At 35.9% G+C, this 13990-nt stretch overlaps 1 protein-coding gene across 2 annotated transcripts in view; it reads left to right on the top strand.

Moving 5' to 3' along the window:
* PSME4 (proteasome activator subunit 4) overlaps window positions 1-13990 on the top strand; it is a 109440-nt gene that overhangs the window by 62527 nt on the left and 32923 nt on the right. For both annotated transcript variants that reach the window (XR_012918559.1, XM_012777791.2), the window contains exons 22-34: window positions 157-213; window positions 434-489; window positions 581-679; window positions 2745-2807; window positions 2918-3013; window positions 4327-4458; window positions 6528-6737; window positions 8365-8501; window positions 9363-9416; window positions 9712-9841; window positions 10513-10594; window positions 12877-13030; window positions 13541-13610. Coding sequence is in view for 1 of the 2 variants with exons in the window: in XM_012777791.2 (XP_012633245.1) it covers window positions 157-213; window positions 434-489; window positions 581-679; window positions 2745-2807; window positions 2918-3013; window positions 4327-4458; window positions 6528-6737; window positions 8365-8501; window positions 9363-9416; window positions 9712-9841; window positions 10513-10594; window positions 12877-13030; window positions 13541-13610 (1340 nt within the window). In the remaining variant the exon portion in view is untranslated. The remainder of the gene's footprint in view (window positions 1-156; window positions 214-433; window positions 490-580; window positions 680-2744; window positions 2808-2917; window positions 3014-4326; window positions 4459-6527; window positions 6738-8364; window positions 8502-9362; window positions 9417-9711; window positions 9842-10512; window positions 10595-12876; window positions 13031-13540; window positions 13611-13990) is intronic.

Genomic DNA, 13990 nt, shown 5'->3' with positions numbered 1-13990 from the left:
TATTTTGTATCGTGCCCAGCCACTTCAACTATGATAAAGGCAGATCCATTTGTTTTTTTCCTGGATATTTTATTCCTTTCTGACATAAGCTATTGATATAATGGTCTGAGGAGCATTCCATGTCTAAAATGCCTTCTCTTATTTTTTTAAAAATAGATCTATCCAGAGAGAACCACCGAGAAGCAATTGCTAGGGTCATAAGGAAACTTCTCAGTAAGTATTATATATGCATTTAACATATTTGTACTTAAGTATTTAGGAATTTTATTCCATAGCATATAAGCTTTTACTTTTATATTTTTCTGTTTTAAATGGTGAGAATATTGGGGCAGCAAATTTTTCCCCCTTAACTAATGGATCCTTGCCTAATAATGCATTGGGATTCTTAAGTATTTCAAAATATTTTAACCAAATTCCTTTTTCTTTATTATAGACCACATACTTGATAATTCAGACGATGATACCAAGTCATTGTTTCTTATCATAAAGGTACAATTGTTGTTTAATAGTTGCATAATTGTTAATATGATTAGGCTTGACTTGATGACTTGTAAATAAAATTTGAAATTGTTTGACACAGATTATTGGAGACCTTTTGCAATTCCAAGGATCTCACAAGCATGAATTTGATTCCCGATGGAAAAGTTTTAACTTAGTAAAGAAATCAATGGAAAATCGGGTCAGTATTTTCTCCTAAAAGTCTGAATTGATTTTTTTAAAAGATATATAATACTCTCTTGATTTAGGGATTATTCAGCATAGAAAGGAAGTTTACCTATTAAGTAAAAATAGCAGATTTTAAAATATTATGTAAAGCCTAAAAACATTATGTTAGAAATCAAATGGGTTGTAGAAAAAATATATTTTCCTTATGCAGATTCTTCTGTCATTTTCCATGACAGTCTCTGAACTCTCAATGGGAATTTGGACAATAGCATTCAGGCTGCCTTTTAAGAACTTACGGGAATGAGCAGGCCAGGCGTGGTGGCTCACGCCTGTAATCCTAGCACTGAGAGGCCGAGACGGGTGGATTGGTCAAGGTCAGGAGTTTGAAACCAGTCTGAGCAAGAGTGAGACCCTGTCTCTACTAAAAATAGAAAGAAATTAATTGGCCAACTAAAAATACATAGAAAAAAGTAGCTGGGCATGGTGGCGCATGTCTGCAGTCCCAGCTACTTGGGAGGCTGAGGCAGGAGGATCCCTTGAGCCCAGGAGTTTGAGGTTGCTGTGAGCTAGGCTGATGCCATGGCACTCTAGCCCAGGCAACAGAGTGAGACTGTGTCTTAAACAAAACAAAACAAAACTTGAAGGAATGAACAAACAGGAGGAATTGGCCACAGGCATGAATTTAAAGCATCATACTTTATGTGGATCTCAGAAAAATTTATCTTGTATTATATTCATGCTACAGTGGAAGTCAGTCTAAGCTGTTCTGGGAGCATGGAGGAAAGAGTACCTAAGTAAGATGGGAAATGTTCACAGCAGTGTTATTTTACAGGAAACTTTTACTGAAAAAGGTTGTGTGAGTTGATTGTTTAAACAAGAGGTGCTAGATATTTTAGAGAGAGAATGGCATGCTTTAGGGAACAGTGGCTGTAGGAAGGAGTGGTAGGAGGTAAACTAGGTTGTTTGTAGTTTTGTTTGTTGTAAGTGCTCCAGTTCTATATTCTGAGGTGGGGGAGTCATCTCCTAAGTAGATCTGATATATGAATATCAAAAAGGTCAATATTCAGTTCACTAAATATTAAAAAGGTCTGCCATTGCTGTGAAAAATTAAGTACAAAAAGATTGATACTGAAAGCAAGGAGGGCAGTTAAACTGTTATAGTCCCATGTGAAAAAACAGTTAGAATCAAGTCACTGGCATTGGAATGGAGACAAGGTGTTTTGGAAAAGGTGGAATGTGGAGCTTGATGACTAATGAAATACAGGTATGAAAGAGGACCAATTTATGAGTCCCAGGTATCTGCCTTTGGAGACTGGGTGGAAGATTATGTGGGTAAAGGCTTAAATGAGAATTTTTAGAACTATAAAATGTTATATCCTGTAATAAACATATACAGTTAATTCTAAAAGGCATTTTATAAATGTAAGAGAGTTCAGCAGTTTTACTTAGGCTGTATTTGTACTTTTTTTTTTTTTTTTTTTTTGAGACAGAGTCTCACTTTGTTGCCCAGGCTAGAGTGAGTGCCATGGCGTCAGCCTGGCTCACAGCAACCTCAAACTCGGGCTCAGCGATCCTACTGCCTCAGCCTCCCGAGTAGCTGGGACTACAGGCATGCGCCACCAGGCCCGGCTAATTTTTTGTATATATATTTTTAGTTGGTCAATTAATTCATTTCTATTTTTGGTAGAGACGGGGTCTCGCTCAGGCTGGTTTCGAACTCCTGACCTTGAGCAATCCGCCCGCCTCGGCCTCCCAAAGTGCTAGGATTACAGGCGTGATGTATTTGTACTTTTAATACTTAACTGAATAACAACCCAACTCTGTTGTTCTCCCATGCATGGATCCATTAATAAACTGTCAGAGAAAAACAGGGGGTTGGATTAGCCATTTAAAAGAGGGATATTTTTACTATTAGCCATAAAATTAATTGAGATAGTATATTTGAATGAAATACCACCACCATTTGCCAGTCCACTATGGGCCTTTTTAAAACTAATTTTTCATTAAGGGATTTAGAGGAATCCATTGTTGAAGTCATTTAGGGAAAATGTTGAGGTGTTTGCTACTTTGTTTTCCAGCTCCATGGGAAAAAACAACATATCAGAGCACTTTTGATTGACAGAGTCATGTTGCAGCATGAGGTAAATATCTTTTTTAGTCATGGTGACTTTTAAAAAGCCAGTTTTCCAGATGAATATTTAGTTATTTGTGTTTAATTAAATGAACTTATAGTAAATACTTCTTTTCTTAGCTACGAACACTAACTGTTGAGGGTTGTGAATACAAAAAGATACATCAGGATATGATCAGAGACCTTCTACGTTTATCTACCAGTTCATACAGTCAGGTAAGCCTTAACCAAATACTCTGCTTTCGTCCTCCCTCCTGTTTTATTACATGCAATCTGTCCCCATTTAATAAGGCAGTGTAAATAATTTCTCCCATAGGTCACAGCTGGGAAGTAAGAAAACCAAAACCAAAAGCCTAGGCCCTCTTAACTCATATTGGCATAGGAAAATACCTTTCAAATTGCAAATATATTCAGACTAATTTTGCTAGTCATTTTTTATAATGTTTAATTTTGCTGTTTGTAATTGCTTCCCAGTTTTTCATTTAAAGTTGAAAGATAGTACTAGTGTGATGTTGAAGTCCAGTCTGTGAAGGCCACTTAATTCCTCCCAGACATTATGCTTAGATTTTAGAAAACTGCTACAATATGAAGTATACAATTTGTTCTTTAAGATAGCATAGGACCAAGAATTTACCTCCAAGTACAGAAATGTGGAAAAAGTAAGAGATTCATGTACAGCCAGTTATTCTGTCTTTGTAAAATAATGTTAGTCAGGTACATAGGTAAGAGCATCTTAAATCTGGAAATCAAAAATCTGAAACTTTTTGCTCAAAGGAAAAAAAATATCCAATATGGTGCTCAAAGGAAATACTTGGAGCATTTTGGGTTTTGGATTTTCAGATTTGGGGGCACTCAGTCAATAAGTATGTAATGCAGATATTCCAAAATCCCCCCAAATCCAAAACATTTATTGGTCTCAAGCATTTCAGGTGCAGAATACTCAACCTGTAACTTGTCTATAACCTAGACGTTTGTCCCAAAGTAATGTTTCACAGAGTTTGAAATATTTACAATGTGTTGCTTGTATATTCTAATTAGTTGTTATCCATTACTGTTTAAATAGTTCATAGGTTATACTGAATCTTTTGTTTGGGATCCAGATATGTGGGACTATACTTGAGGTTTGCATTGAAAAGGTTAAGTTGTTTCTGTTTCCTTTGCTTATTTAAATTCTTTCTGGAAAGTTTTTAATTTTCCTTATGTGGACAGAAGAGAAAAATCTGACTCTTATGATGAGTAACTCAGAATAAAAAGTTTAATAGTCTGCTGATTCGTTTTAGCCATATTACTGAACACATGCATAACAGTTTCATTCGGTCTTCCCTTTATCAAAAGTATTTGAACCAACATCAACCTGAAGCAAAGATGTGCTTGGTGATAATGTGCTTTCCTTTTCATATAAAGATAATCATTTGTTATTAATTAGAAAAACATTTAAATTATCATTTGTTTTTGGTAATTCATTTAGAAATCTTTTATAGTATGTCTATTGTTTAATAAAAGTCCTTTGTTAATAATACTTTCTCCAGGTCAGAAATAAAGCTCAGCAAACATTTTTTGCTGCATTGGGAGCATATAACTTCTGTTGCAGAGATATTATTCCCTTGGTTTTGGAGTTCTTACGGCCTGATAGACAAGATGTCACACAACAGCAGTTCAAGGTATAGAGTTTTTTAAATGTTTTACTATGAAAACTTTCAAACATACAGGAAAGTTGAAAGAATTCTATAGTAAATATCCATATATCCACCATTCATAGTCTATATTTAAAATTTTGCTATAATGTGTTATTACCTATCTGTCCACCATTTTTTATGTATTTCAAAGTAAGTTGAAGATATCAGTACAATTCACCTTTACACAGGTGCACTCTTTTTTTCTCCCTAATTATTGTTTACTTATGTTTGTGATCACTGTATAGGATGCAGACTTCCCTGAGGAAACGGGTTTAACTTGCATTCTAATAGATAGTCTGGCTGGCCTGTGGGAGGGAGGACGAAAGATCTAAAAATTTAGAGTAGCATCACCAGCATGAAGGAAGGGCTTGAGATAGGAACAAATGTGGTAAGTTGGTGTATGAGTGAAAGTTTATGTGATTAGAACAGAGGACAAAAATGACACAAATAAGGCAAGTACTACATCCTATAGTGATATAATAAAGTATAGGTAAGATATAATGATTGCTTATACCATCAGGTAGAAAGAAATTGAGAGTGATTCAGGAGAGAAAATGGATAGGACTTGGTGATTGAATATAGGAAGACTGAAAAAAGGAGATGTCAAAATTACTAAGCTTTTGGATTATACAACTAGTTGTTGGGCACATCAGAGAGAGAGAATAGAATAGATGATGAAATAGTTTGTATGGACAAATTTAATTTGAAGTGGTTCTTATAACCTAAGAGGTAGTGTCAGGTATGTACTTAGACATCTGGGTCTAAATATACCATTTCTGGTTATGTTAATGGCAATTGATATCTTTTTGCATGGGTAAGATAAGCCTAGGAAGTGAGTGAGAAGAGGATCAAGGGGCATGTATTGAACTTCTTTAGAAACCAGGTAGAAGAGCCGGCTGACATGGGAGAGATTGGAAAGGTCTCAAGAAATGAGGAGGAATCACTCTTCAGAAAGTAAGGAGAGATCTTTCCAGAAGGAAGACTCAGTCAGCAGTGTTAGTTGCTTTCTGGAGATAATTAAGATGAGCCCTAAAAATATTCCTTTAAGTTAGCTTGTAAGACAGAGATGTCAGCCAACTATAGCCCAGGTTCAGTTGCTTGCTTTTGTAAATAAAGTTCTGTTGGAACACAGACACACCCATTCCTTGACTGTGTATGGCTGCTTTCATGTTAATAGTGTCAGGGAAGAGTAGTTGAGACAGAGACCAGATGGATTGCCCTTTACAGAAAAAGTTTGCCAGCCACCCCCACCCTATATAGATGTGTAATTCAAGAGGGTTGTAGAAGGTCTAACTCATTGGATGTCATGTTGTTGACTTTGTTGAGAGCAATTTAAATGGATAAAATCAGAGAGGTCAAGTAAAATCAAAATTGAAAAATATATCTTGGTTCAGCAAAATCAAGGTTACCAGTGACCTTATGGAGAACCTGTAGAGTGGAGTGGTATCTAGGGTGGGTAAAAAGCCAGATTAGAATCAAGTTAGAGTGAGATTGGAAATAACAAAATGTTTTGATATACTAATAGCTATTTTTTATGAAAAAGGGGGTACCTTTGAAAGGGTACCTGCTGTCATCAGAATGATTCTTATTAATTGGACTTTTACAAGTAAAAAATACACACTATTATTAAATAATCTAGTTTATACATAGTAAAATTCTTGGCAACCAGATGTTAGACACCCCTTAATAAATTATTTCAAACATTAGGCCCTAAAATATTGAGAGGCACATTACATGGCCTTCATGATACAGTAGAAGTAAACAGAATGGTATCCATGTTCTTAGAAACATCCTTACATTTCCCTAGTACCTTATTAATAACCATTCTTTGAGCAAACACTCTATTAAATGACTTAAAGAAAATATTAGTGGATGCTGCTTAAATGTCATGTTCAAGTTTATAAAAGTAACATTTTAAATATGTGAACCTATTTACTAACCAATATTAAATATTTAAGAATAATCAATGCAGATTTAAAAACAACATGTAGGTGCATTGGCTAGAACTAAACTATGCCTTTTGTTTCCCATATAAACATACTTTTTTCCTGCAGGGTGCCTTGTATTGTCTTCTCGGAAATCACAGTGGTGTGTGCTTGGCAAACCTTCATGATTGGGATTGTATTGTACAGACGTGGCCAGCAATTGTTTCTTCTGGGCTTAGCCAAGCAATGTCCCTAGAAAAGCCATCAATAGTGAGACTATTTGATGATCTTGCAGAAAAGATTCATAGGCAATATGAAACAATTGGCTTGGACTTCACAGTAAGCAAAATCATTTTTTCATTCAAATTTTGGTGGAAATACTGCTTTGTTAAAATGCTTTTTCTTTTACTTGTGTTTTATTCAATAATAGTATTCTTAACATTTGATCCTAATGGTCTTTTAAAAAGCATTTATCTATTTCTTTTTTGTACTTTTAGTTATCATTATTGTAGATAATGGGGTGAAGTAGCAAGTTGGAGCATGGCCTAGAGAGATCCAGGTTCTTTTCTACCAAGAGGCTACAAAGAGTTATTACGTCGTTATAATTTACCATTATTTTGTGTGTGTCCGTGCTTTCATTTTTCAAAGTCACAAAAGATTCACCACTGGGTTCATAATTTATTGTAAAGGAAATTAAAATTGGATAATGTGACAAATGAAAGAATAAAGAATATAAGATTCAGTGGCGCTCAAATTGAGAGACATAGCAGATCATCTAAGAACTTGCAAATCCGCATTCACACTCCCTGAGGATGCGAGATGGGGATGGGTAAAGGAAAGGTGAGCATAGGTGAATCCCCCTCTTTCCTAAAGTGATTGTGGTTGATATCCCTACCCATTTTTAAAAATCACTGCTCTAAGTCAGGCTCGGTGGCTCATGCCTATAATCCTTGGACTCTTGGAGGCTGAGGCAGGAGGATTGCTTGAGCTCAAGAGTTCGAGATCAGCCTGAGCAAGAGCCAGATCCTGTCTCTACTGAAAATAGAAAAATTAGCTGGGCATCATGGTGTCACCTGTAGCCCTAGCTACTCGAGAGGCTGAGGCAGGAGGATTGCTTGAGCTCAGGAGTTAGGGGTTGCAGTGAGCTATGATGACGCTGCTGTACTCTACTTGGGATGAAAGAGCGAGATTCTGTCTGTCTCAAAATAAAGAAAAAAAAATCGCTGCTCTAAGTGTATTCCTTTTAAATAAAACAGGCTTGCTATTTGCAGCTGTCATTAGATTATGTTTTCTTCCCCCCCCCCCCCACACACAGTCCCACTCTGTTGCCCTGGCTAGAGTGTGGTGGCATCAGCCTAGCTCACAGCAACCTCAAACTCCTGGGCGATCCTCCTGTCTCAGCCTTCTGAGCAGCTGGGACTACAGGCATGCGCCACCATGCCCAGCTAATTTTTTCTCTATATTTTTAGTTGTCCGGTAATTTCTTTCTATTTTTCAGTAGAGACGGGGAATCGCTTTTGGTCTGGCTAGTCTCGAACTCCTGAGCTCAAAAGATCTGCCTGCCTCAGCCTCCCAGAGTGCTAGGATATATTTTCTTTGTTAGAAAAAAAAAATTTGAGATATAATTCACATATTCTTTTAACATGTACAATTGAATACACATGTATTCACAATAGTATATTCACAGAGTAATGTAACTACTCCAATTCCAGAACATTTTCATCAGCCAAAAATAAACCTTATACCCAATAGCAGTTGCTTCCCATTCCCCTGCACTCCAGGCCCCTAGAAACCACTTATCTTTCTCTCTTGATGAATTTGCCCATTATTAGATATTTCATATAAATAGAATCATAAAATATGTGGACTTTTGCATCTGGCTTCTTTCACTTAATGTTTTTAGGGTTCACCCATGTAGTATGGGTCAGAACTTAATTTTTTTTCCTGCTTTTTTCTTTTTATTGAGATTCCAAAGTCATGCATCACAATAGCGGAATTACTTCAACAGTCAAAAACCCCCTCTATCAACCAGATCTTGCTTAGCCCAGAAAAAATAAAAGAGGGACTTAAACGCCAACAAGAAAAGAATGCTGATGCCCTAAGGTAATCTATGAATGGTCTGCTAAGGTAGATGACATCTTTTAAATATCTCTAAAATACAGATGTACCATAACTACTTAACCGATTTTTACACATTGACTTCTGAAAAAATAAAATTGAGAAATAATTTTTGCAAAGATCCCTACTTTTCCTTTTTAGCTGTGGAGGTAGAAAACACCACCTTAAAAACACAGCTATTTATATCATATCTTTTTTTCAATATGAATTCTTTTTGATATTTTTTAGATAGTAATATTGAGAAATAGCATAATTGGTAATTGGTACACATATTAGTCATTAAATACTAAATTCAAGTTCAGCATGTATATTGCTTGTAGCTTATATAATAATTACTTTTTGATCAAATTTGGTTATCAGGATATTAGTTAACAGTTTTTGGATTCTTAGAACCAGATAACACTCAAGCAGTAGCCTTCTTAACTTGATTTTGTCTTTGCTTTATAATTAGTATATAAATATTCCTACTGACCTATTTCTAAAATGTCTTTATAAATAGTGAACTTTTAGAACCTATTTAATGTATTTCAGATACCTGGAGTATCTAATTAGATAGACCACTCCTAATTAATTGATTACTACTTACAGATTTACTATTCAATGTCCACTTGGGAACAGTTGAGTTATTCCCTGTACCTAGTCCTTCATGTTCTTTTCCAAGCATCTCTGTTAACCCATCTGCTTTCACTTTGACTTGCTTCTCACCAGGTCCTTTATGGTCTGATGATGAGATGTAGGGGGAGGAGGGTGACTTTGGCTGGAATTTGAATTTCTATGACTTTATCTGATGTTCCTCTTAGTATCATAGTAATACAATACCTCACCTAGATTTTTTTTCTTTTTAAGGAACTATGAAAATTTGGTGAATACTTTGCTAGATGGTGTGGAGCAAAGAAATCTGTAAGTGTAAAAAGTGTTTGTAATTCTCAAAGCATTTCTCTTAAATACTATAGAGGTTTTCTATATCAAAGGCCATGAATAGCTGTATCACAAAAAATCATACTCTGGTTTGTGTATTTAGGAGGTGATTAGGAGGGAAAGAGATGGAGGGGAGGTTTAGTCTTGATTACAGGAGCAGTGTTCTTCAATAGACCTATTTTAATTCTCAAGAAACTTAAAATTATGTTTCAAATAAAATTTTTTTAAAAAGTGGTTTTATGTGTGATAGGCTTTGTCATTTTTCCCTCTTTTTAAGGCCCTGGAAATTTGAACATATAGGCATTGGGCTTCTGTCTCTACTCTTGAGAGATGACCGAGTGTTGCCTCTTCGTGCCATACGGTTTTTTGTTGAGAATCTCAACCATGATGCAATTGTGGTTCGAAAGGTAGATACTTTATTTTAGCTATAATCTTGGGTTTGAGACTATTTACTTCACCTGAGTCTTTAAGTTCTTCGCAAACAATGTACACTTATTAAATACTTGGAAGTGTATTGATTTGAAATCAGAAATTTGAAATCAGAGATGATAATGATTCATTTAACAAATATATGAGGATGTATTTAGGCAGTATGCAACACTGGGGATATATAGCAGGGAGCAAGTTTATAGGCTAATAGGAAAGATTAACTTCGAAAAATTAGAAAATAGGGTATATGGTATTTCAGGAAAGGAAAGAAGTCTGAGGGTACAACTTTTTGGGTTTTTTTGCTCTCAAAGTATTAGAGGTGAGGTACAGGGGGTGGGATGTTCTGGCCCAGGCTAATACATTGGAGAAAGATATTTAAAAAGGCTAAGATTTGAAGGATGAACAGATAACTGGTTTAATAGCAAAAGAGTCAAAGTTTTTTAGGCAGTGAGACTAGCATGTGTGAAGTTCCCAGAGTAAGGACTACAAATGACTCATTCCAAGTCAGAGTTAGCACTCATATGGCTGTGCCACCAGATGTTAATGGCTAAGGTGATTTTGAAAGAAACTCTGCTTTGAGTAAAGCAGGCAACCATTTAAGAGATTTAAAAAACTTTGAGACATGTATACCTTCCTGTGTTTTTTCTAGATGGCTATCTCAGCAGTGGCTGGTATTCTCAAACAGCTAAAAAGAGCTCACAAAAAGCTGACCATTAACCCCTATGAAATCAGTAAGTACTACCAAAAGCAATTAAGAGTGCCTTTTAGGCTGGGCACGTTGGTTCACACCTGTAATCCTAGCACTCTGGGACGCTGAGGCAGGAGGGTTGCTTGAGGCCGGGAGTTTGAGACCAGCCTGAGCAAGAGAGAGAGAGACCCTATCTCTACTAAAAATAGAAAAATTAGGTAGGTGTGGTGGTGTGTGCCTGTAGTCCCTAAGAAGATTGAGGCAGGAGAATCCCTTGAGCCTGGGAGTTTGAGGTTACAGTAGGCTATGATGATGCCACTATAGTCTAGCCTAGGTGACAGTGAAAAAGAGTGCTTTTCAGTAAAACTGAGAAAATTTCCTTGAAATGTATAAGTTATGTTAATAGTTCTTTAGCTCAAATATTGTTCTATGGATATTAACATAAATACGAAATAACATTATGAGCTGGGTGTGGTGGCTTAGGCCTGTAATCTTATCACTTTAGGAGGCCCAGGCAGGAGGATCACTTGGGGCCAGGAATCCCAGACCAGCCTGGGCAACATAGACCCTGTCTATGCAAAAAATTTAAAAGTTAGCTGAGTGTGGTGGTGCAGGCCTGTAGTCCCAGCTACTCAGGAGGCTGAGGTGGGAGAATTGCTTGAGCCTAGGAGTTTGAGACTACAGTGAACTATATCTGTGCCATTGTATTCCACCTGGGTGACAGTGTTGAGACCCTAAGGAAAAGAAAAAAGAAAAGCAAAAAAGAAATAGTATTATGAAAGAGACATTTTATGTAGTAAAACTAGTAATAAGTATTTTAAAAAAATTGACTCTTCATAACTTCATAATGTTTTTTTGTACACTCTGGGCAGATATGTCACTACTCCATATTATTTATCTCATCCACTAAACAATTACCACATTAACTTCCATGTATTTAATTCATGCTAGTTTTGAGCCCAGGACCTCGTGAAGCATATGTAACTCACACATCTCTTTATCTTGGGAGCAGTGTAAACTATTTTTCAAGTTGCATATAACTTACGTACAGAAAACAATAAAAAAAAAACCCACATTTTTCATTAAATTGGAAAGGATCATTTTGGTTTTGAAGCTTTAATTCTATTTTCATAATGAAAAACCATGGCCCCAAGGAAAAATTTTTTTTTTTTTTTTTATCCAGTTACTGTAATCTGTAGGAAAAATTTTTTTTTTAGTGTTGCAATGTGTTATATTAGTTATTTATCCAACCATATTGCAAAGACTTAAAATATTCTTATCAATTTGGTGAGCTTTTGTCTCTGGGTGTGGGATTAGGGGCAAGTTTAATTTTTCTTCTTTATACTTTATTATCAGAATTTTACAAGAGAAAAAACATTTTTTTCACCTTACAGTCCAATCCAGGATTAAAACATTACCTGTAGTTGCCATGTCTCTTTTAGTTTTTTTGTTTCTTTTTTTTTTTGAGACGGAGTCTCACTCTGTCACCTGGCATCAGCTTACCTCACAGCAATCTCAAACTCCTGGGCTCAAGCAATCCTTCTGCCTCAGCCTCCTGAATAGCTGGGATTACAGGCCAGCACCAGCATGCCTGACTAATGTTTTCTATTTTTAGTAGAGACAGGGTCTCGCTGTTGCTCAGGCTGGTCTCAAACTCCTGAGTTCAAGCTTTCCTCCCGCCCAGGCCTCCCAGAGTGTTAGGAATACAGGCATGAGCCACCACACCCACCCCTTTAATTTATTTTAATGTAATGTCTAATCCTGGATTGGATTGTAGACTAGAAAAAAGCTTTTAATTTTTTACTTTTGATTAGAGGACATTCAGTGGGACAATTGACAGTTTGAATAAGGTCTTTTGATGAGATAGCACAATATCAGTGCTAACTTACTGATTTTGAGAATTACGTTTTGGTTATTTAAGGGAATGTCAAAGCATACATTATAAGATGTTAAAATGTAGGGTGTCTGGGTTAACAACATACAGGAATTCTTTAAGGTCTGTAAGTCTGAAATTAATACAAAGTTAAAAAAATTCAACAAAATTAATCCTTCTAATTTGGGTAAAGGGGATGAACTATGATACTTGATTTTCTTTTCCCTAATAACCATCCCAACACCATTTAGTGGATAATCCCATCTTTTCTTCTCTGGTTTGAAATTCTCCCTTAATTATATATGTGTGTGTGTGTATTTTTTTGCTTTGAGAGAATTTTAAAAGAATATTGTTATGAAGGAAAAGTTGCACTATTACTATTGACTGAAAGTTGAGAATAATGCTTGAATGAATGTTTTTAAATTCATTGAATGTCATTTTCTTTTCCTTAGGTGGACATCCTAAACCCATCCAAATTCTTGCTGGTGATAGGCCTGATAATCATTGGTTGCATTATGATAGCAAAAGTATACCAAGAACTAAAAAAGAATGGGAGTCATGTTGTTTTGTGGAAAAAACTCACTGGGGATACTACACCTGGCCAAAGTAAGTTGTAACTTTACTGTGTACCTTATCTATCATTAAAAAGCCTTTAATATAATTGTTTTATCATATTTGGATTTCTGGGGAGGTTCAGAGGCACTTGAAGGTTTTTTTTCCTCTTCCCTCTTCTTCTCTTTCTTTTGCTCCTGCCAATGCTATGCCTCATTCCTGCCTCTTTCCTTGTACCAAAACCCTTAGCCTTTCTCAATCCTAGTATGATATGGCTGAGGATGTTGTTAATATCTGCTCTAAATTATATTCCTACCTATTAATACAAATGCCTAAACCAGCCCAGAGAAATACTTCTTTGTCTTTTCTTATTGATTCCAATGATTTGTCATAGGACACAGTGATCTGATAGATTTTTAAGGCTCAGACTGTTATTAATATACTCATATCCCCAAACTTAGCATCTAGTTAGAGTTCATTAAAAGTGCCTTCTAATGCTTTCTATCCATGAAGCTCTAGTATTTTTTTCTATGCATATTATAAATGTAAACTCTTACTGTATAGGAATATGGTTGTTTATGCTGGTGTGGAAGAGCAGCCTAAGCTTGGCAGAAGCAGGGAGGATATGACAGAGGTAAGCATTCCATTCATCATGGTTCAAATGCCATCTTATTTTTGGCAACCAATTTATCTCAATGTGAGTTTAGGTCTCTTTTTTCAATTTGTGGATTTTAATGCAGCACGGAGTAAATACTCGTGAACATGTAACCTTCTTTCTCTCTCTTCCCCTTCTACTAGGGCCAGTTGACACAGATCTTGATATATCTAAAGTTACTCTGAAATTACTACCCCATTTAGCACTCCTTTGTGAACTGCTTTATTTAGTTAGCTGCTAGTTCCTTGTATCAGTTTTGTCTGACACAAGCTTCTAGAAGGCAAAGATAACGACTGATGGTTAGTTTTTTATTGCATATATATGATGGGCACTTAGTAAATAGATGTTTATAGGTTTGG

This window comes from Microcebus murinus, chromosome 3 (assembly GCF_040939455.1).
Source record: "Microcebus murinus isolate Inina chromosome 3, M.murinus_Inina_mat1.0, whole genome shotgun sequence".
Classification (NCBI taxonomy): Eukaryota; Metazoa; Chordata; class Mammalia; order Primates; family Cheirogaleidae; genus Microcebus; species Microcebus murinus.
This window is presented reverse-complemented; position numbering and strand designations above follow the sequence as displayed.